At 40.5% G+C, this 24,464-nt stretch overlaps 1 protein-coding gene across 3 annotated transcripts in view; it reads left to right on the top strand.

The window, feature by feature from the left end:
• Nucleotides 1–7,030: 7,030 nt before the first annotated feature.
• Nucleotides 7,031–24,464, top strand: part of ANKRD29 (ankyrin repeat domain 29) — a 30,786-nt gene continuing 13,352 nt past the window's right edge. The window contains exons 1-5 of one of the 3 annotated variants that reach the window (XM_014871308.2): nucleotides 7,031–7,110; nucleotides 12,068–12,178; nucleotides 13,885–13,983; nucleotides 15,860–15,958; nucleotides 22,274–22,372. In XM_014871308.2, the coding sequence (XP_014726794.1) occupies nucleotides 7,090–7,110; nucleotides 12,068–12,178; nucleotides 13,885–13,983; nucleotides 15,860–15,958; nucleotides 22,274–22,372 (429 nt within the window). In that variant the 5' untranslated portion in view covers nucleotides 7,031–7,089. Of the gene's footprint in view, nucleotides 7,111–7,255; nucleotides 7,387–12,067; nucleotides 12,179–13,884; nucleotides 13,984–15,859; nucleotides 15,959–22,273; nucleotides 22,373–24,464 lie in introns of those variants that run through there. The other 2 variants (XM_088174016.1, XM_088174024.1) reach the window with 2 other exon arrangements.

Raw genomic sequence — 24,464 nt, 5'->3', positions numbered from 1 at the left:
GGAGAGCAAAGTTCCAAGACTGGGAAGAGAAGGATAAAAAAAATTGATTGTGATGTACCTGTACAAATGCTAACATAGAGGTGTTTAAGTTGAGCTGTTTGAAGGTTGGAAGGCATTTGCACTTAAGTGAAGATGGCATGCTGGTGCTTATACCGGACTAGAAATTGGTCTTACATGCTAGTAGTTGTCCTTCCATTGATTTCCTTGACCTATCTCTTCATATCTGTGACAAAAGTCATCAATTTGCTGTGGACAAATGGAAAAGAGGAAGGAAAAGAGCTAACTCTTTGAAAAATTCAAGTGGCAATTTATGGAATTTGTTCTCTACTACTTATTAAAGTGCAATGCTAACTTCTCTCTGATTCCCTGGTTATTAGCCCAGGTATCTGTTCAAAGGTTCAGGTGAAGGAAGTTAATAACACTCTTGTCCCCAGCAGCCACATGTCCCTACACCAGCTTATACCAGCAAATTTGAAAGGAAGTTGGATATCATAGGAGGCCTCAGCAAAAAATCTGTGTAGTAAAAAGAAAGATTCAAGGTAAGATTTCCCTAGAAGGGTGAATGAATACACTTACCAACATGTTGGGTAAACTGTTTCCATTAATAGATAAGTTTTCCATTTTCAGGTCCAGTTTTGTAAATTCCTCATTCTATTTTTAAAAGGTTTATGGGTCTCATAAATATTTAGTACAGTTTTCCTGATAAGTCTGCAAGATTTATTTTCAAAGTAACTTTTACTGTTTCTAATATTATCCCTATTCATTTCCAGGAGTGCCTTCCAAAATAAAGAGTAACTCAAAGTACTTTCTTCATACACTAGTTCTTGTAAAATAGGCCTGTATTTTTTTAATATTATGGAAATAAGGAACAGGCCATGTAGCTATTTATTCTACAGTTTAGCAAGGGAAAGATTAATGGAAACGGTAGACCAGATGGAAAATCTTTTTGTTTATAGACTGTTTTATCAAAGCGATTTCTGGTGATTTAAATGCATTTTGTTCAACATGAAGAATTTAAATTAACACTCAAAAGAATAATGAAAAGTGCAATATACAACTTGAAGAATGTAATGCTCCTGATAATTGCAAAATGGAAGACAATCTATTAGCTTAGTTTTCCTTAAATTTCTCAATATTCCATTGTCAAATTAAAGTCGGTCCTAGAACAAAGAAATCAACAAAACCAGGTTGTATTCCTTAAAGAATCACACAAAAGTGCTTCCCAAATCCTGAAATCAGGCTCATAACACGGGGTGAAAATGTACTGGAAAGGCATGACAGCATGAATTAACCTGATACAATCCTATGAATTAATCCTTGGAGTTGTCACTTTGTGGTAGGATTTACTGATTTCAGCATCTCAAGTAGCAGATCTCACCAAAGCTATGATATGGAAATCTTCATCTACGGAGTGCCAGAAAGAATGAGATTTTTGGCTTGAAATGAGCAAACAAAACAAATCTTTCTTGTTCATAAAGAGAAAAATTTAGGGGATTAGATACCACCTCAGCAGCAAGGCTGTGTGTATTTCTGTGCACTTTCATAGTGACGCATTCATGGATCTGCTCTGTGCTTTTTTGATTTAAAACTCCTTGTGCACGCAAGGGAAGGCCGGAAGTAAAATACCAGTTTGGTGAATTACTTTAGAAATGCCTCTCAGATCTGTCACTATTCCTCTTTTTAATCAAAAGACAGTTAGAATAGCAGTAATACATTGCACTCAAATTGATATCCACCTCATAATGTCCTAGCATTTTGCGTGAAAACTTTGGCTAAGTACCTAAGCGATAATCAGTCTGAGACATGCAGGAGGTTTTCCCTGTGGCTGTTCAAGTGTTTCAGCATGGGATGAGCAGTGCCACTCTCACTGAAAGAAGCGAGCCCAGTTACTCAACCCTAAGTGCTGCGAAGGAGCCAGAGGGCATCCAACCAAGAAGCAGACAAGGATTCCTTTTGGACTGAAGAATATTCCTAGGTGGTATATTCTGCTGGATTAGGAATGATTAATAGTCCCAGGCAGGGGATGGGCAAGCCCAGGCACTCTAGGGTGTATCACCCTTGTTGGACATGTACAAGCTGATGACACAAGCTGTTGTCAGTAGATACAGCATGCTTAGAAAGTATCACCTCTATTGTGTATGTTATGTACCATGAATCTGCACTGTGCGCCCTGAAAAAGGGCAGGTTCACCATGTCCTTAAAAGGGGTTGATGAAGCACACATACATGAACGCCACAGCAAACTGCAGTGGACAGGCCTAGGATTTCCTGATGGTTTGAGCTCCATTTGTAGGTGCTGCAGAACATCTGCAAGTCCTGGGCAAATAGTGAGACTTCCCAGATTCTCACTGGATGAGAGAACGCACACAGGGCAAAGGGAAGGAGCCATGGCACAAGACTTTGGCTACTTTTCAGGCAGGAGAGGGGGGCCAACATGGCTGTACCAGACATCTTACAATAAGGTACTTTTTCTGTATCAAAGATTGCACTGCAGTTTAGAGATGTCTAAGCTAGCTGTGGTAGTAGTAGCACAGCACAGACTGTCTATATTTGCAAATACTGCAGCCTGACAGGAGTGAATCTGTAGAGCAAATGGTGCTGAGGACCTAAAGTCTACATTGTACCCACTTCATGTTGAGTTAGTTTTAATTCAGACGAACTCTCTTTCAACCCCAGTTGGAAGCTGCAGTCCACTGAGTCTGCTCCTGGTGAAGTTCTTGGAGGTTAGCTCAAACTGGATCCAGTTTGGAAGGTACAGGATCCCTTCCCAATATGAGAAGAGCACCATAAGGGGAGACAATCAGGAGGCTCACTTCAGCTGTGTACTCCTCATCCAGACTAGAGCACTAAAGTAGCTGTCCCAGAGAGGTCAGCATGAACTGATTTAGCTAGCCAAGCAACTGGATTTGCTGGTCTTCACAGTACAGTACAGGATTTAGCCAAGATCAAGAAAGATTTCAGCAACATAAGGAGTCCAAAGATTGGGAAAGACAAAAGTTTTAGAGCTGCTCTTACTGTGTGCTGGTATTGAGTCTTGCTGACAAAAACTGGTATGCAAAATCCTTAGGCTGATGGTTTCAAAAGTAGTCTTTGTGTCATTATTTTGAGTTACAAGGCAAAAGAACCTAAGTAAGCCAAAACAAGAAGTTATTTTTAAAGCAAAAAGGCTTGCCCAAGGCCCATGCAGGAGGTCATAGGCAGAAGCATACACAGGCATGTACGAGGCAATGATCCAGGATTTTGAAATCATGCAGAGAGGACTAGAGTAACAAAGAAGATTTATACCTTTAGTAAAATAAAACTAGAATTTGCGATTCATAGTAGCCAGGCTTCTTACTGTTGTTGTCTAGGTAAAATCAGGCTTCAAAATGTGTAGCTGAAACTGCTGAAGATTGCTCCATTTTACATTTTAAGTTGCCTTTTTTTCTCATACTTTGGATAAAGTAATTTATTTCTAGAAAAACATAGAAACCTATTTAGATTTTAAAAATATTTAAATAACTAAATGTTAATGGAAACATTAATGTCCAAGGAAAGAAGACACTGCAGATACAGCTGAAATCAATAACATTACACTGAGATCTCCACAATTTGCAAAGCTTCAGACAAAGAAGTAAGTTACAATCAGAGAATAAATGTCACGGACCTTCATCAATGATCTTTATACAGGTGATATTGAAAGCAAAAGCATCGACATTATTGACATACATTATTGACAGATGGGAAATGACAAAAGCTATTGCAGACGTGTATTTGTCAATGCAATATTTTCCGAGTTACACAGATGTTGTGTGGCACACCCTGCAGTAAAGAGCTCAGGAGTCTGGAAGGTGGCAGGCAAATTTAACAACAGGTTTTTCAGATGGGGCAGAATCCCGTGTCAGAGTTCACTGACGTTACAAACACACATTGACCATCTTGTCTCCTGAAATGTATTTATCCATTTCCATACGCTACAGGCAAACTTACATTGCTCTCTATTCACATTTCTAAATGGCTATTTGTTTGTTTATTGCTCTTTTTAAAAGCAGATAGAAATTAACATTGTCTTTGAATAAAAAAATTTAGAGGTTTAGATCATGATCCCTGAAGGAATGTTTTGTCTAACACAAAATTTCTGCTACTTCTCCTACTTATCCATACATAGATGTGCTTGAACTGTTCTGGCTCAGGTAAGATTTTTCTGTGACTTACACAGAATGGTTGTATCAGCTCTTAAAAGCAGTAATTTAATTTGTTTCTGCAATTCATCTTAGGTAGCCTTCAGATTTGAACAAAACAACATGACTCAGGATATTTGAAATAATCACTGTGATGAAATACTAGGTGAGAGGAATGCAGCCTGCTGCTCTGCAGATGAATTCTGCCAAGCAGCTAACAAATCCCAACCAGTCCAAGTATCTTGCAATCTTAAATATTCTGCCAAGACTAAAGAATAGGGAAGATGCGTAGCCCTAAAATACAGTATTCCCATGATAGCAACAGGCATCGAGTTTGCAAGGCCCCGGGACTGAGGCTTGCCAGGTTTGCTCTCTTTAAACTTTTCTTGACCTCCCTCAATTTGGTTCTACATGGCTTATCTCTAACAGCAGCTTTTCTAATTGAAATGAGAATTTGTTTGGTTGTAATAAGGAGCTGCAGACCAGGGAGAGAAGAGTCAGAGGTAAAACCATGTTAGCAAATGTATAAAACAGAATTACTAAGATCCTAGAGGGGGGAGGAAAAAGAAGAAGAAGTAGAGGAACAAGAAAACAAGAGGAAGCAGCCCTTAACATGAACATCATAGTCAACCACCAGCACCAGAATGAAACCACCAACTCTAGGACCTAGCAAGGAAAGATGAGGATAACATCCAGAAAAGGGGTAAAAACTGGGAAATGTATATAAGTTTTAACTGTAATGTTATTAATACTGATTTTTTCTCTGTATAGACCTTTTTTCTTTTTCTGCTATAATTACATCTGTTCCAGTAATGATTCCTATATTAGACCGTTAAGATTCAGTTATAATAATTATAAATTCTTGGTTACATAAATATATATATATATATATATATATATATATATATATATATATATATATACAGATTTGAGGTGCATGTCCTCTTTGCCCATAAACAATTGTAACAATAGGCAGAGGTCTACATCAAAAACCATTGTTTCTACATTCTTTCCAGGATAAACTTTCAAAGGATCACTGAAAAGGAACATATTTTATATATGTATTTCTGTATTCAACTATTCTGAAAAATTGTTGCACCAAAAATGAGAGTAGAAAAGTCACAGGAGACCACGTGCAACTGAAAATAGGTGCAATTTCAGATTTTGTGGGAATATTAAGAAAAGCACTTTAATTCCTTTTCCCCTGACACCCAAGATAAATACAGACTCAAAAAAATTTTATTGCTTTTGTCTCCTTTTTTGTTGTTCATCCAGATAATTCTTTGGGGGTTTTTTGGTCATAAAATTTAATATTTGGGCTGATGAATGTGAAAAGTTTGGCATGTTATTCACAACAGATTGAATAAACACATAGATTTTCCAAGGGTGAGGTAGGGAATCTGTACAAATCAGTAATATTTTTCCTCTTTCAGTGGACAATCTTCACTGTGCAACTGGATGACTCTTAGCTATGCAACCTGCTGGGTTTATTCCATATTTTTAAGAAGAAATCTGAGTGATCATCCAGCATTGTATGATCTCAGTAATTAAGGTTCATACTAGGCCATGCATTCTGAGATGAGCTGGTGCTATTAGCAGCTTTCATCTGCTTGTCTATCGTTTGTTTTACTGTATGCACAGATGCACAGATGAACATTGCCTCAGGAAAAAGATCTGCAGAAACCCCTTCACTTGCAGATTTGTAGAATAAGCTATTTGGATCTCAGCGCAAGTATTTTCTCTCAATGCACACACATAATTTTCTCATGAATGGGATTTATGTGTGCACATCAAAAGAGGAAAATCCCTAAGGGCTCAGTTTAAACCAACAATAGCTAAGAAATTCAGGAATCTCTAACCAGAGCATGCCCTGCTTTGCCTACTTTATATCACGAAGACTTTGAATGAAATCTGTGGCATCCAGGCAAAACAGGACATGAATTGGCTTTATGGTTGTTCATTTTTAGAGCCTTAAAATGAAGCCCTTAAGAACTTCCTGGCTTCCTAAAGAGAGCACATCAGCTGTGGGAGATAGTGCTGGTGATAGCTGGATGCTCACCCCCACCACGGGTCTGGGCAGCAGCACCGTGGGTGTACTCACAGCACAATCTCTTAACAGGTTTTTCCCAGATGTGAAATACGAAAGAGGTGCCATGCAGGTGGCATTAGCACTGTGCTGGGGTGAAGGTGCTTGGGGTTTGGATCATTTCAGTGCTGTTCCTGAGCTGCAGAGGCCTGATCTGTAGAACTAAACCAGAGGCTGAGTGGTCCCCCACCCTGGGCACTGGCTTCTCAGGATGCTGCTGGAGCAGGGGCCCATTTTAAATAATACTAATAGTACTACTACCACTAATAACAACAACAGTAGAACAATAATAAATAAAAGCAACAAAAATAACAATAAGATATAATTTTCTGCAATTATATCAAATTGTATGCTGATACAATTAACACGCGTTCGAATATAATTAATACTTAATCATTAATCTATTCGGCCAAATAAAAAAAAACAACAATGACTATAACAATGACAATAATGATAATGATGATGGTAATAAAATAAAAGAAGATAAAATAAAATAAAATAATATATAATAAGAAATAATAAATTATTAATAATAATAGTAATAGTAATAGTAATAGTAATAATAGTAATAATAGCAGTAATAATAATAATAATAATAATAATAATAATAATAATAATAATAATAATAATAATAATAATAATAGTAATATACCGAATACTCCCTTCCCGCCCCAAAAAGCACCTTTAGAGAGCACTAGTATCCAGAACCCCCAGAGCACGATGTGCTGGGGAGGGAGGGAGGGAGGCGCCGGCCCCGCGCCCCGCCCCGGCCCCGCGCAGCCCCGGGCGCGGAGCGGTGCGGAGCGGGGCGCGGAGCGGAGCGGGGCGGAGGCGGAGCGCTGCGATGTGCAGGATGTCGTTCAAGGTGAGGCGGCCGCCTCAAGGGGAGAGGGGCGGCGGGATGCGCGTTTGGGTTCCCGCTTTGCGCTTGTTCATGCCGGCAGCCCGGGGGAGTGCTCTGTCGTATCCGTGGATTTGGGGATCGATTTGTTTTATTTTTTTTTAGGAAAAACGAGGGTAGTGTTGGGCGGAAGGAAAGAAAACGGTAACGTCCTTCCCGGGCTTTGGGGTGCCCCGGGAGAGCTGCGGTGGCAGCTGATGGATGGAGCGGGCGCTTTTCGCAGCTGACAGCCCCAAAAGGGTGCGTGCCTTGTGTTACATAAACTGCGAGCCTCACGCTGGCTCTGGGGTGGCCGGGCTCCGTGCTGTGGGTTTTGGTGCAGTCAGGAGCCTCCTCCTCACTTTTCCGACCATCTCTGCTGGTGCTGGTTGTGTAATAGTTAGGAGGCAGTCTTTATCCGTGCTCTTCCTTTCAGGCTGTGGTGGCCACTGAAGCCAGACTGGTTCGTTCCCTTTGCCAGCTGTGATTCCTGTCACTTTCTGTACTTCTTCCATCCAAACCCACGCAAGAGCGGTCATTTCACAAGATTGCCTTAAAGAAGCTTTTAAATCTAAGGACAGGATTAATAAGATTATTTGGCAAAGAGGGAAGCAAGCAGCAATTTACTAATAATGTTAACAGATAATATTTATGATGGATGTACATCTTCTCTGTTATGCACTTTCTGGATGCTGTGCTTGCCTTTCTCTTATTGATCAGCAGCTCAGTGCCAGTCCTTTGCCATATTGCTTGTGTTGCATTTTTTGATTTGATGGATTATTCCCTGTACTTGCCTCACTCCTGTCAGGGTATCTCCCCCCTGGAATGCTGGTGCTTTCAGTGTCAGTTCAGTGATGGCACAGCAGGTGGTTCCCACCTGCAGGTAAAGCCCTCCTGTGGCAGGCAGCAGAGAAACTTTGCTCCAAGGGCAGCTCAGTCTTAGACTTGGTGGTGAAATCATACAATGCCTCGGGTTGGAAGGGGCCTTAAAGATCATCATATTCCAGCCCCCTTCCATAAGCAGGGAGACCTTCTACTAGACCAGGTTGCTCAAAGTAATTGAGGGAAAGAATCACTTTCCTCAACCTGCTGGTCGTGATTCTTTTGATGTAGCCCAGGATACACTTGGCTTTCTGGACTGCAGTGTCTGTGGTCATCCCCTTTTTGGTTCTGCATTGGTCTCACACCTTGTTTCTTTTATTTCTTAGTTCTTCTGTCCCTTCATTCTGTCTCTGTGAATTTTTTCGCACCTTCATTACTCACAACTAACAGCCCCAGGTTATGGTGATGCCACCTTCTTCTTGCTTTCTTATCCTTCTTTGGCCTCCTTGTTTATTTAACTTGTTCTTCAGGTTTTACTTTCTGTTCTGTCCCTATCAGCTCCTTTTCTGTGTCCGATTTCTCACACTGTATTCCCTCAAGTACTCCTGTTCAAAGTAACTCACTGCTACCCCTCTCTCTGAAGAACTGCAGACCATACCTCCCTCTCTGTTTTCTCTCCCTTTTCTGTGACATTTTGCTCCGAATTTTCTCTTTCTCTCAGAAGATCATGAACTTAACTTGGATTCTTACTATCTGTTTGCCACTGGCTGTTCTCTTCTTAAAACTTTTTACTCAATTCCTGCTTCCCATTAGGACTGGTTTGGAAACTAAGAAAGAAAAAGGAATTTTCTTGTATTTTGCCAGCAAGGAACAAGCCAGTGGGCAGACTAGCATTTTCTTTCTCCTTGCTTTTTTTTTCTCTTTGTCTACTGCCTCTTTTCTTTCATCTACAAGATCCCTGTTTAAGAACTGCACTCTTCCTCCTCAGTGGCCACCCCAATGTCACCTGCCCTTCCTCTGCAAACGGCAAGTCAAAAGTAGAGCAGGGAACAGAAGCTGGTGGTCACAGCATTTAAATTATACTTTCCCCCTCAATATTCCTGAAATGACACAGATACAATTCAGGCACAATTCATTTTATCTGTATCCCTGCAGAGAAACAGTTTTTTCAGATTTATATTTTCCTCTAGGCCATTTTTGAAAAAGTGTTTATTCTGATGTCAGTAGAGCATTAATATAATGCCAGTTTTAATCTTTGGGCTCTCATTAAAGCATACAAACAGTCAAAATTACTAGCACAGCCAGATTTTAAATAAAATTTTAGAGAACTTGATGAAGTGAAACTTTTTTATCCTGAAGGTTGCTGATGCTGGCACAAATGACATAATGAAACAAGCAATTTTCATGAAAGCTATTAGCTAATAATTTTCAAATCATTCTGCTCCCAGATTGTCAGTGCTGAGGATCAGTTGTTTACTTTGAGGAGGCTTAGGGAGCAGACTAGCTTTATGATAAGGATTACATGAAAATTTTGTCCAATTAATCGCTTGAAATTCAACATTACCTCTCCTTAGGAAGTATCTGATGAGACAAGACCGAGTGCATAACCATAAAACAGCAGTCACATCCTGCAGCTATAAACCCATTTATTGCTCAAAAATAATATAATTAATCGGATTATTAACCCCAAAGTGCTGTCTTACATTTTGCCTACCAGTGATGTCAGTATTGTTGATGAACATGAAGAGCACAGATATAGATCCAGAGATATAAACTGCCACATGGTACACAATGAGGCTGTTCTTGTAAGGTTCCCAGATCATCTGAACGATTTTGCACTTTCATTCACCTTAGCAGGTAAAATAGCTCATATTTACATCTGATTTTTAATCTAATCATGGATGGTTGATGGTCTGAGTGTGAGATATACTCTACCTTTATACAAAGAATCCCAAGCAATGCAGGGGATCAAGGGGAAGTAAAAGTGCTTTTTTCTTAGGAGTCAGTACAAATGAGAAAAAACTTAGTTTTGTGTCCTTGGTGCACTGAAGAATTCTTCAATTGGTTGGGTCTGATCCAAAGTATAAGGACAACTCTGCTGGAAAGCTACTGTAGGACTTACAGGGAGAAAAAAGAGGTAGGAATTTATGACTCATAAGGCCAAAGACTTTGAACTTCTCGTCCAAGGTCACACTGGCCATTTAGTTCTTTTCTCATGTGAATTGGTGAAAGCAGGTGAGGAGTTCCTGAATACGGATTCCACTTCCTGTCTACCTGACCAGTGAAAGTGGTGGTGTATGATGAGCCATAATAAAATTCAGTCTGCTACTGCACCCTTATAGTGAAAACTGGGGTGGATTAAATAAATCTTTGTCTTTTTGGACATATTGACATACCTCTAAACTTTCTAAAACTTTAAGGTATAGTTTGGGACAATAAAAGGTAAGGAAATTTGATTGTCCATTCTGTAAGGTCTAAACATAATAATTTTGCAATAACTTTCCAGTGAATATCATAATAACAAAGCCAATAAGAGAATATTCCTAACTGCCAGCTCTATAAATAAATATCTATCTAATAAATCTGAGCAGAAAGGGCAACATGAGCTTCTGTGTGTTTATGTCAATTGTTTGATTTTACATTAAGTTTTAGCAATTCTAAGAGTAAAGATAGGAAGACACTGCAGTGTTGCCAGCAAAGAAGGTATAAACTGCTGTCTCTACTTTCATCAGCATTATCCACAGATTCTCCAGGGAAATACAATAGCTGTGAAAAGAAGATCAGAATTTAGTTTATTGTGCTTGCTAAAATTTTCAGATTCCTGCCTCTGTGTGTGCTGGTACAAGAAACACCACTATCAATTTATAGGAATGACTTATAATTTATTGAATAGTTGGGACATCTCTCATCTGGAACAGCTGCCAATTTTCCAACTTAATAATATTAAAAATGCAGCCATGGAAAGTGCTCAGTGAGACAGACTTGAGATAAATTCAGATTCATGATTCTTGCTGGTTTCTGCAGTTTATTGTCTTCTTGTCAGTGAAGGAAGCAATTTAAACTGTGCTGTATATGCGCATTTGAATTATAAAGCATAAAACTATTGAATCCTGATTCACTGCCACATTGCATGTGTGCGTTGACATTTAGATAAGAAGTGCCTAAGTGATTTCTGAAGTTGAATGATTGACTTTTATATCCACTCTGTACTCTCTTTGGGTTATCCTGAAGGCAGGGTGTGCTCGAAAGCAATGCCCCTGGGTATTTTTGACTCTGCTTTGGTGTGACTATTGGTGAAGTGATGCTTTACTCCTCTGTACGTGGTTTGGACCCTTATTAAAAAATCAGCATCACGAGCCTGTCCTAGGATACATATCATTGCCATCACAGTGTTTTCCCCCCACTTCATCCTGGACAGTGCTTGCCTGTCAAGGCAGAATATTGGCAACTCTCTGCATTGATTACATTAAAAGGGTAGGAGCAACGTCCCGTGTCTTTTTCCTGTCCTTTCCCTATGCTGGAACAGTCATCATTCACTCCTACCCAGGAGATACTGCACATGTCCACAGTCACAGGGTGTTAATTCCAAGCAGGAGGTAGAATGAGCAGTCTGGGAGATAGATGCATGAGCAATACTTTTCCTGTGTTGAAACTTTGTGTGCAGAAAAGGAGATGACAGAGAGCTAATTTGAAACCCAAGAGGATGCCCTGCAGCAGGACATGTCAGCAGGATGTTTCTGCCTAACTGTGGCCAGCCCCACCACAGAAGCAGACAATACAGGCATCACTGAGCATGCTGCTCTTTGTGATGTTTCCCTGTGGATCTGGCCTAGCATCATCATTTCTCATTACAGAGCAATCTAAGAGGCATAGGCTGCCATGGACACAAGGAAGACTTGAAATAACATGAGGAAGCACAGGAAGACTGGTTTCTTTAATTGCAAAAATAAATGAAATTAGCTTCCTTTCCATGCTCTGGGTTTTAAAGAACAGCACACTAAGCTGAAACTTGCCTGGCTTGAATGCAGAATGCATGCAATATGTATGCTTGCCCAATGTATTTTCCAAAGTGATTTATTTCTGCTTTCTTTTTTTTTTCCCTTTTCCTTTTTTCCACCAGAAAGAAACACCACTTGCCAATGCTGCATTTTGGGCTGCAAGAAAAGGAAACCTGGCTCTCCTCCAGCTGCTGCTCAACAGTGGGCGAGTAGATGTGGACTGCAAAGACAGCGTATGCATACAATGCACCTACAGCCACAGCACTCATTTTGCATCACTTTCCATAGCCCACCTTGCAGAGGGTGTAGTAGGGATCTAACATGAATCATATGAATGTCTTATGGTACTTCAGGATGATTTAAAGCCTTCTCCTGTCAGTAATCAAGCTTGAAACGTAAGATAAAATAGCGTGATGATTTACATCAGTGGCAAGGGGTTAAGAATTTGCCAGCACTAAAAAATGTGTCTTACACAGTTATTTGTGGTGCTGACATTAAAAACACAGATCCTAGCACCTCAGGCTTCTCTTTGCAGAGAAACATCATTGTAGTAATAGATCACAGTGAAGAGTTGGCTCAGTTGAGCCCAGGTAACAATGATTCTGTCAGCTAGCAGACCTCATAATTAGAACAACTGCTGGCCTCCTAGATTCTTCCTCCTCTACTCAATCTCTGGACTGGGCACCCACATGAAGGCACAAGATTGCCAAGCAAGAGGAGCCCAGACACATGACAGATTTCATGGGAATTTCCTTACTGTAATTGACATGGCTTGAAATTAGTTTTGAGATTAGAAATTGGTTGATAACATAGATAGAAGGTCTTTCTATTCTGCCTACAACACATGATGAGATACTTGATTGTGCTGAGCTGTGTCAAACAGCAAGGGGAAAAGGAGGTTGAGAAGTTCCTTTTGGTTTCTTTTGTTTGGCATTGGGACTGACTGGCAGAGTCACGCTGCTGTTGGCAAGGATTAATGCCACTTCCAGCCCAAAACATGAACTTGCCACAGCTTCTCTCACTTTAAATACCTTCAAAGTGTAAGAGACTTTCTAAGCCCATTGACTTCAAGATATCTTTTCATTTTATTTTGGCACTGTAGGCAAGTATTTGTCCTGCAGTACTTCTGGAGCTGGTGCTATGACTGTCCTTCTGACAAGGGAGGGAAGGTTGTCTAAATGGAGGCTTGTAGTAAACAGAACAGAGATCAATGTGAAAAAATAAGGTCACTACTGTTCACTTTTTCTCAAAAGAGGGGTAACTTTGGATAAGAACTTTCACACTGCACTGCATTAATAATTGTATCAGACATAAACATTTTCTAGACTAAAAAATTTTTGTACAATTAAGACTGCATGTTCCTTTTTTCTAATGTCACCCATTCCTTCTTTAAATTGAGCTGTTGTGTGTGAATGGTTTTGAAGGATGTGTTTCATCCTTATGCATGTGGTTTCTGCATATTGTCCATACACTGCATACATATAAATCCTACTTCATTCACTGGAAGTGACCTTATAGTGTACTGAGGGAGTTGAGCACAGACTTCTGTACAGAAAGTTCTCTCTTATAATGTGAAGAGTCACTGAGTGAGTTTGCTCTTATTATTTGGATAGAGAATTAATGTTCAAATCAGCCAGCCCCTTCTCTTGACTATGACTCAGAATTCTAAGTGACTCAGCTGAGTCACTCAGCTCCTGTGTCTGAGGTTATTCTTCTGGAAATGATGCAGAGAACTTTGGGATTCTCTGATTTAAAAGAGAAACAAAAGCTATTTAGAAACAAAACTCATTATTTTTATACTTGCTGCACTTATTTTGGGACAATAAGGTATCATAAGCTCCCTCCAGCTCTTTGGCAGAGATGCTGTCTCATCCAGACAGGCTGATTCATTGCTGTAGGTGTCTGTTGAAGGTACTGACTTGTTTTTCCTTACTCCCAGCTTGGCACAACAGCTCTGATGGTAGCATCTTACTATGGCCACATAGATTGTGTACGGGAATTGGTGTTGCAAGGAGCAGATATCAATCTGCAGAGAGAGGTAGGATTCAAACAGGGCTTGATTAAGTGACTGTTGGTTTGTTACAAATAATAAGAGTGTTGTCTGCTGCTTGTTGCCAATTGTTTCTTTGTCACTTGCTTTATAGCGTATTTATAACACGTATAACAGGCTCCGTTCTGAGGACATCAGGGAATCAGATATCTGGAGTTTACACTAGAAAATCAGATGCCAGAGGTACATTTATAGTAACTCATCAAGTATTTTCAGCACATCTGGTTGTTAAGGGTCAGTTACATCTGGGATGTAACCCTCCAGGGTTATGCCATTTATGTATTTGCAGTTTTATTTTTTGGCACAACAATTTACAGATCTCTGGATGGGATAAATAATAAGAAGACCTTTACCTTTTGATTTGCTGCCTGGTCATTAAAATTGAGTGGATGTCACTGCTAGCACAGGGACTATTTTTGACTCTATATGTTTTGGACTTTCTGCCTTTTAGTCTGAGCCAAATTATCTCTAGCAGTCACACAGCTTTATCACCCTTACCCTTCCCTGCATCTCTGCTTGGCATTCAAGGCATGTCTTGCACCATGACATCAGCACGGAAGGGACATCAGCAACTGATTTTTTTGGGAAATTACCTTTCACTCATACTCCATGCAGACGGTTGTAAGGATTGCAGTTGCTTTGGTCTGCGTGTTGGCTGCACAAAGATCAGAATTGCTCTGGGACAACCACTGGTTTTAAGAGAAGAGCAATTTAAGAAGGGCATGAAGTTACATGGAATGGTGGCAGGTTGTGTAGGATAGCAGTGTGCTCATTGCTCCAACAGTACAAGCCAATGTTTCCTACTTTCCTTGGTTACCTGGAACCAGAGCATTAATCTCATGCTGACGTCTGCAAGTTACTGAGCCAGTGAATGCCATTTTGATGGTGTAGGTGTCTTTGCACTTACTGGCCTAAACTTGCTCTAACCATGATTGTCAGTGTCTTTCAGTGGGGTCCTGTTCTAACAAAACATGTACTTAAATATGTCCCTTCCCTTAGGTAAACATTGCTTGGAAAGAAGCATCAAAAGAAAAAGTTAAGAACAGTTTTATGGAACTGCTCTTGATTATCACTCAGGAAATATTGATTCAACAAGCCAACAAAAAGAAAAACACTGAAAGCCTCCAAAATCACTCTGTTGCAGAAAGGAAGCAAAACAGATGAAGTTAAAGCCCTAAAGACCAATGGCACTGTTCTACAACTAAATGCAGTTACTCCAACCAGTGCTCTTGTGCTCTGAAGTTGTTGTGAAGCTTGGGGAAGTGAAAGTCCCATAAATGTGCCCAAGACAGCGGGCTCTGAAATGGTCTAAGTGGGGCCACTGTTGTAAAGGCTTTGGGCATTGAAGTGAATTTCACATGTAGCTCCCATTTCCTGTACTTTCTACATGGGGCAAAAGAGTCCAAAATCAGGAAAGCCTGCACCTTCCTTCCTTCCTTCCTTCCTTCCTTCCTTCCTTCCTTCCTTCCTTCCTTCCTTCCTTCCTTCCTTCCTTCCTTCCTTCCTTCCTTCCTTCCTTCCTTCCTTCCTTCCTTCCTTCCTTCCTTCCTTCCTTCCTTCCTTCCTTCCTTCCTTCCTTCCTCCCTTCCTCCCTTCCTCCCTTCCTCCCTTCCTCCCTTCCTCCCTTCCTCCCTTCCTCCCTCCCTTCCTCCCTCCCAAATGTATGATGCTGGACAGATTTTTCAGTGCAATGGGAAAAATACTGAGTTAAGATACCTGGTGTCCTCTGGAGTCTTCAAATTCACCATGTCTTTTCAGCTGATATTCAAGTGTTTGTGCTCAATGCTTTTTAATTTGAAATGTCTATACTTCAGTCAAATGTGTTATGTGTTTGTTATTATTTTAATCCATTTTTCCTTTACAGTCAGGTGCAACTTCTCTGTTCTTTGCTGCACAGCAAGGCCACAATGATGTAGTGAAGTTTCTCTTTTCATTTGGAGCCTCCACTGAATTTAAGAATAAAGTAAGATGATGGATCTATTTTTACATGCTGATACATTCTGAGAGTCAAGGCTGGAGTTTTTGTATTCACGTGAAACATGACAGGGCAGAGTTAAGATGATGAAATTTCATCACATGAACATTTTTCGAGTAATATGAGTAATGCAGCACATTGTGAAATATTAACTTTGGACTACCTTTTCCTACCCAGACTTAGTGGCATGAGTTCATCAAGGTCCCTTGATAGTGATATCAGTCTTTCCTCATAAGCCATCCTCCAATACAAGATCAAAGGGTCTTTCTGTACATACCAGGTAGGATCCTGATTTAGGTACTTATGTACTCCAATTGCATAGAACTTACATTTCATACACGTTGAGATGTCTCTGCATGCCACCATAGGGTACATAAGAGTCTAATGCCTTCAGTCCTCCCTAAATTCCCACTTTCTCGTCTGGGACAAGAAGATGAAATGCACCTACAGAGCTTTTATTTCTTTGTTCAGGCAGGTCCTTTCCCAAAATCTTCTTACAATAGCCAAAAGCACAGGTGGTAGGGCCTGGGTTCCTCACCCCTCATGGGGTCGACAGCAGCAAGATCAGCAGTCCATCACTGACAGCAGTACATCAACCCAGTCCCTCTGCCCAAGGCAGTATTAGCACCTCTGCTTTCAGCAAACAGGGGGAAAAGCAACATACTTTCATTAAATATACTTGTCCCTGAGATGCTCGATACATTTTGAAGCGTTTCCATCATCTGAAGAAGAGGACACTTGCCAGTCACTTACCCTGGGATCCCTAGTGATGTCTTTGAACAAGCAATATTCCTTTACAGTAATCAATTTCTCAAGATTTCAATTCTATTATTTGAATGATTCTCTCAATCCATACCTGCTTTCTGGAATCCCTGGAAATACAGGCTCTAAATTCTAAAGGAATTGATAGAACACCAGAAACCCAGCACCTTATGCTCCCAGGGTTAAAAATCCTGATGTTTTGTGGCCAGAGTTCACACATGTCCATAGAGTAGGATTCTGATACCCTAGGGAGCTGTGCTTGTGGTGAGCAGCTCTCTGACCACAGCAGCAATCAGTAATGAAAACATGAATGAAATTGTGGCTGTTTAACACAACATGGAGAGCAGCTGTGAAAGTTGGCAATGCAGGAGGTTGCAGTGTTAAATACAACAGCTGTATCTTAAAGTGCTGGAAAATCTCATGTGGGACAAATTTATAGGATAAGGTTGCACATTAAAATAAATGTTGCATCTCTGACTTCTATTTTAGGGTATGGGTGGGGGTTAGCAAGATTCAGAGGGGTCATCTTCCCTTGCATTCAGCTGACAAGTCTGAGGCTCAGTACCTTGTTCTGTCTAGAGGGACAGTTGCAACTTCACTCAATATTTCCATAGCTTGTGAACTAGGAGTTTGTGAAGAGGCCAAGATTTGATCCACAAGGTGAACAGCAGGCTTGAAATTGTCTGATTCTTCATTACAATATACAATCTTTTATGAAGCATGCAAAATATATTGATGTGAAACACTAAGACAGATTAAAGAGAGCAAAGGTCTAAATTATAAAATAATATTGCTGTGCTCCAAATAGCTTCCATCTCTGGACAAATTCAAGTGTGGGATCCATTGTTGCTCACCTTGAAACTTTAATTCCAGCTCCTCTTTTCCTGCCTGCCTCTGCTTCTGAACCCAGACCTGACTTGGCCCATATGCCAGTCTCAAGTATCTTTTAAGCTGCTGGTTGCTCTTCCTCTCCAGTCCACAGCTTTCTGCTACGTCTGGACAAGCTGGTTGAAAAATAATACCAGCTCCCAATGGACATAGCATGGGAAACTGGCATGTGATGTGCATGTGAGATGATTTTCCAGCAGCAGCACCCAGCATGTGGCTGAGCAGGAGGCACCAGTCAGGTGTAGTGCACAGACAGTCCATATATTCCACTGGCCTGTTAGTGTGGCTTTGTTCTATCTTCTGATTTAGTAATGTGGTTTTCATAGCTTGGAATAATTCCATCATTCTGTTAGCACACGACCAAGGTGACAGGCTCCTCCATCCATCCCAACCCCCAGAAACAATATAGCTGATAAAATACACCTTTTCAGGCTAGGGACAAGGTATGTGCTCACTAAGACACACATATGGGAGCAGCACCAGAAAAGACATGGCTGATTCTGTTTTTAAAGGGAAGTGCAAAATTAATAAATTTGCAAGAATATATATATTTCTATTATAAGCTACACCATGGATTTGGAATAAGCACACAAATGGAATGTATCCTAGAAAACAGAGAATTTAACTAAAGAAATGCAAAGCCCAACATCTTTTTCATGCACTTATCTGTAAATTGTGATTACTACATTTGTTACTCATATATGAGAATTCTGGAGAATTGTCTTAATACAGGCATGCAATTCTTGTTAAGCTTTGTAACATGAGAATTGATATTTGCTATGGCAGGCGAAGTAAAACTATTCCAAAATAGTGTAATAAAGTAATTAGCAATAAATGTTGGTGTACTAAAGAGAATAAATAGTACTATTGAAGGTTAATTATTATATAATTATTACATATAATATTAGTCATTCATATTATTCTGCACTGTCCCAGTCTGACATCCATAGAAATATTTAATATAGGTTGAAATTTTTTTCTTTTATTCTGATAGATGTGAGTTCTTAAAAAAACATGGTGGCACATTTTCTGAGCAGTACTGCAGGTTTAACTGCAGTATGTCAGAGGCTGTTTTTCAGCAGGCAATGATTGCAGAAGATCAGTTCTCCTCCTCTGTATCATATTTAAGAGATGGTAAAACAACATATCATTCTAAGCTACTTTCACGTGATGATGGCAGAGGAAAGGCAAATAGGGAAGTCTGCACTAGTTAGCATGGTCTTATCCAGTGCTGCTGTTCCAAGTACTTTCCCTGCACATCAGCAGCTGCTGCTACGTGCTGGCAGTGAGGAGCACAGGCTCTGGGGAGAGCAGAAAAATGGTTTTTCAGGGAAAGAATCAGAGGTAGCTGAGAAAAGTCCAGCTCCTATCTGAGCTGGAAATATTTGCAGTGCAGGATTTATAGAAGCTTCATTGTGTCAGGAAAACAGGATATGAGCAAGAAGTGAGCCCAAGGCAATGTGCTGTCTCCAAGAGATTGCACAGTGGCCTCCTGCCCACTGCAGAAGGGTGACAGCCCCAGGAGTGCCTCAGTGCTTGCTCACGTGTCCCAATCCCACTTGCTGCCCTGCTCAGAGTTTCCAAGAGGCTTTCCAGTACCAAAGATGCTGTTTCAGCTTTTTGCTTATCTCAGCTGAAGCCAAAAAGGAAAGAGGTAATCACATGGCTGGAAGGGATGTTAAAACTCTCTCATTTACTTTTTTTTTAATCCCTCACAACTTATGTTCTTTCCCTATGGTCTGTAAAATATCGGGGTTTTCAGCTAGAGCTTGCTGGAGTAAAGTGTAAGAAAAAAACAGATGGAAGTTCAATAGAGGCAAGAGGGAGAATGAGTTTTCTCCTACTGATCAACAGTGGACTTTTGCACTATTTGAAAATTCCTTGATTAAGTGCTGTCTTATCACATGGTCAGTGGAAAAGTTTCCTGCCCCCAGCTTCCCTTTCTCACAGAAAGATGTATATCTGATTTTTCACAGTGGTACCCCCAACCCAGAGCATGCAGATGAATCCCAATCCGTTCTGTTGAAGGTATTCGGCTTCATGTATCAGACAGACAGTAGAGAGGTCTTAGAGCTCAGTTGTCTTCCTGATCAGGGACCAGATCTTTGAGCCCAGGAATAGTTATTGGGAACCATCAATGCTCCTCTTCTAAGCCTGGACTCTGATCAGATCGATCTAGGAAAACTTGGTCTCTTTGTCTGAAAGATCCAAATAGTGTATTTTGTAATTGTGTTATTCTTTCAACAAAAAATGTATCTGTCTAAAACTGCTTACTGGGTTGAACCAAACACTTGGTCAGGAACCCCTTTTTGAATTAATTAGACATGTCTTGAGGGAACATTGCCATTCTTAAACCCCAAGCTGTTGCATTTCCCAGGGTGGGATCACAAACTGGGATTCCAAGTGTTGGGCTTCAGCTCTGGTGTGCCAACTGCAGTTAGCTTTGCAGGTCTGCCTTTTATTTGAGACCTGTCATTTGGCTCCCTACAAAAAACAATCTTCTAAAAATAACAGGAGTTCGTGGAGAACACAAGAATTTTAGAAAACAAAAGCCAGACCAAAAAGCAATAAACAAACTTTTCCCATATGCAACCAACCAAGTATGTCTATTTACCCTCCATACAGGGTACTTTAATAGTTTTAAGCTTCCTAAAACTTTTCATTCCTTGTCTCTCCACAGAGGACTTTCAGTTTGGATAGCACAGTTTCTCTTCTTAATTCACTAAGCTTTCTCTCTCTCTCAACACCATTCAGGGAAAGAGTCTTTTAAAAATTCTCTCTTTTTTTGTTTTGGTTTCTTTGGGAGGGGTTGTTTGGTTGGTTGGTTGGTTTGTTTTGTTTTTTGTTTTTGTTTTGTTTTTGTTTTTGTTTTTGGTTTTGGTTTTTTTTGTTTTTGGTTTTGGTTTTGGTTTTTTTAGTTCTGTTTGTTGGTTTATTTTGGTTTTTTGGTTTGGTTTGGTTTTTGGTAGCTCTTTGATCTGCTAAGTCACCATTTGAGCAAAGTGGCTTTCACCTGGTTGGGGAGAGGAAAGAGATTTCATGAAGCTATTAGCTTTTCCATTGTCTTTTAAGTGTGTATAAGGTGTTTTTTAATCCAAGGACAATTGTGATTGCTTTTGTGTTTTGTTCTAGCAGTTCCCATAAAATTACGGTAGTTTAATTTGGCAGGAAAGTCTAATTTCTCAGAAGAGAAACTTAACTCCACTGACCTGATTACACACTGTACTTACTCAAATAACCCAGAATTAACAGGCAATTCTTAGACTGTCACAAAACAGCCTCACATCTCTGGCTTTGCTTACACTCAAGCCTTCTTTTCTTTTCAATGTTGTAGGCAGGAAGGGTGAATATAAGGTTTTGGGGGTAGGTATAAATAGAGCCTGTGGGTTAGTTCAGTCATGTCAGAACTTGAGTTTTCACAAGGTTATTACAGCCATTAAATTGCACAATTGATTAATAAATTTGATTGCCACTTCTCATTATAAAAGATCCATTTGGTCATTCAAGCTGTAACTTCTTTTGTGGATATCTGTCAATGTGGAAAATTTCAGACAACTTTGGAGTTGTTTCAGAGAACAAGTCTAGGCCAAAGCAGAGTCTTGTGTCCACATTAATAACAGCTCTAGAAACCATTTACCTGAAATACTTTAGATAGCTTATCTTGCAGAGGAGAGTTTTGAGACTGGGAGAAGGCAGGGGAGGAGAAAGAAGACCTGTGGTGGACACATTTTGGGATGTGCATCATCTTTGCATGATGGCATGGTGCCGTCCCAGGCAGAGATAAGAACCTCCTCTCCATAGCTGTGTCTGAAATACTGATAATTTTTGAGTGGTGCACAGCACATTTAAGATGGCAAGACCCACATTTGCTGTCTCGATTGTTTCAGCTGGTTTGGAGTGAATCACCAGTGACACTGAGATGTTTTCCTTCCCAGGCAGCTCCCAAGGGAATGTTTCTACAAGCAGGGATTGATGCATGTGCCTAGGTCTCCCTTTAGTGGTGATGTGCAGCAACTCTAACTACCTGGGACTCATCCTACCTGCAGGGATCACTTCTCAAGCAGAAGTAATGGCCTTTTCACTGGTGGTCATGCCTTTGGTCAGACTCACACTTCCACAGTCAGCTAGCACACTTTAAAATCCTTCCTCTCTACTCAGCTCCACACCAACAACCCACCAGTGAGAGGCAGGACAAAACAGGGCACAGGGTTCTGGCCAAAGAAGAGCAGATGATCAATAGACTCTGGAGCAGTGGAAAGCTGGGCTGTCCTTCTGTCGGTGGAAGAGTTTGGCAGGCATGAGGAATTTGGCTGTAAAAGGAAGAGACACGGAGGAGCTTGGACTTGTGAAAGGAGCAAAGCTTCTAATGGCAAGGCAGAGGATGAGGGATGAAAAACAGAATTTTCTTAGTTCCTTTCCCTCCTTAAAAAAACTGAGAAGAAAAATGTATGTAGTGACTGAGCCAATTTGAAAGATTTACATGTCAACACTAGGCATTAAAGTTATGAAAGATTTGGTAGCTACTGATTACAGAAGTGCTATGAGCCAAATTCTGAAAATTCTTAAAGTTTGGCTCTTTTTTTTTCTATGGTGATGTTCAGCCCAGCACCTGACCTCTCACCTGACTGTACCCATTCTCTGCTTTTTTCACAGGATGGAGGCACAGCTCTCCTGGCTGCCTGTCAGTACGGGCATGCAAAAGTAGTGGAAACTCTGCTGAAGCACGGTGCCAACATTCACGACCAACTCTATGTGAGTAATTTGACACACACAATATTGACAATGGTGGTGGTGGAACAAATGTGCTGTTGCTTGGACAACAGCAGACACCCTGGCTCCAGCACACACACGCATTTGCCAAACACTGCATTTTTGTAGTACTCTGTTCCTCTAAGATGTGGATTTTGTTAACTGTCTGCTTTTTATGATGCTGAGAGAAGTAGCACAAAATCAGAAAAGATTCTTTGGCTGCCTTTTGGTTCATGATCTGCATGGAGGATATGTACCAAATCTGGAACAGACTTGAGCTACCCATTAGCCTTGGAGGAAAGAGCATGTCATGTTCTACCACCATTTGCAGAAGAATGAATAGCTCTAGAGCCTCTAAAGTACATTAGTTTTCTGCCAGAAAGAATAGTAAAAATTAAAACCTTTAAATTGCTTCAAAGCGTTTTGGTTTTTTTAATATCAGTTAAAATTATGTTGTTTGGTATTTGTGAATCTCCAGTTTGTCAGTGTTTTGGGCAAAATGAGGTTAAAATGGCTGAACTGATGTTGTTTAGTTTCAGAAAGTTGGATTGAACCAATGAAGCTCTGGATTTAATTTACTCCAACAGAGACACAGATAAGTTGAGCTTTTTGGCATTCAACAGAAATGAGTAGCAGATTTTGCCTCTGCTTTCCACCACTCTTTCCTACCCCAGGGCACTCAAGACTGACAAAGAGGAAGATGTTTCTCTGAGATATATGAGTTTTTTCAGCTGTTTCCTTTGGCTTTGGATCTGCAGGATGCTCTTGCACTCCCAGCTCCTACTGGCTTGCAGGGGAGCTGAGAGCTCACCTGGAGTTGGTGACTGCAGAAGTCATAGGGAGATCCCCACCTCAGTGCTGCCTCACCCCTCATTTTTAAAGAAGCTTGTTCCACCCTTGCTGTTGTGCAAATAGGAATTGACTTTCTGATCTGAGGCCAGTGATTCATCCCTCTGCAGGGTAATCCCAGGGGCTGCCACTCAGTTTAAAAATAGCTATGCTGCCACACCTGCAGACTCTTACCCAGAGGTCGAGGCAGTAAAATAACTTCCTTGTTGTCTCTCCTGGAAATGAGTGATATTTGCAATTGGATTTTAAAATGTACTTTTATTGCTCACAGACATTGGACAAAGTCAGTCAGAAGCAGTTGTGTAACAAAATAAGAATACGATCTCTTGAAAAAAAGTGTTGTCTAAGTTCTTTTCATGGGCCAAGCTGCATTTATCAAGTGGTACCTGGATGGCAGTTTCACTGGCAGCTAAATGAGAGGAATTTTGAGCATATATTTGGGTAGTCCTCCCAAAACCATCAAGATCAATGTTTTAATCTTAAATTGACTCATGTGAGGTGTCAGGAGAGCAAGAGACAAAATAATACCCTAACTAAATAGTAATTCTTGCAGAAATGCGTTATAGCCTCAAACCAGCATTTTCATTACAGCATCAATTCAAAGCAAATAGGTATCAGTGAATGCAAGGTTCTCCATCTTGATTTATCCTACAATGAAGAGCTTTTTTAATATTACACAACCTTGTTTACTTTCTAAATTGAAGTGTTCTCTGTCTCTGAAGGAAGACTGCAAAGGCTCTGGTACTGCCAGGTCTTTTCATTTACTCACACAGCAACCAGAGAAAACAGCCCATCAGAGGGCCCAGCACGGGCATTAATAGTTTCAGCAGACACCTCGTTTGTTTACAAAAGAGAGGACATTTGTCTCGAAATCAATGTCAAACATCCTAAATTCAGTCCCTGGGGCACTATATTCAGCTCATGCTTCACCGAGTCTGTGCTGAGTTTTTCACACTCTCTCTGCAGACAACAGCATTTAGTCCTAACACAGTGATATGCCAACAAGGTCAACAGCCGGCTTTCACCAAAATGCTCTGTATTTTGTGATATGCACCTGCCTGAGTTGGCATGGGAGGTGTACTTGCACATCTGAGATGCAGTAAAGGGGTTAATTCCTGTCTCTATTTAAACTAAAAGATTCTCACCTCCTGGGAAAACTTGTCCTAGCACATCCTGTGTTTAGTCCTGTGGATGTAGGATGGGTAAACACCTGTCCCACCTTCAATACAGATTTCTCTGTAGAGCT

This window comes from Sturnus vulgaris, chromosome 1, assembly GCF_052056855.1.
Source record: "Sturnus vulgaris isolate bStuVul1 chromosome 1, bStuVul1.hap1, whole genome shotgun sequence".
Taxonomy (NCBI): domain Eukaryota; kingdom Metazoa; phylum Chordata; class Aves; order Passeriformes; family Sturnidae; genus Sturnus; species Sturnus vulgaris.
The sequence above is the reverse complement of the archived record's forward strand: the minus strand, read 5'-3'. Positions and strand labels throughout refer to the sequence as shown.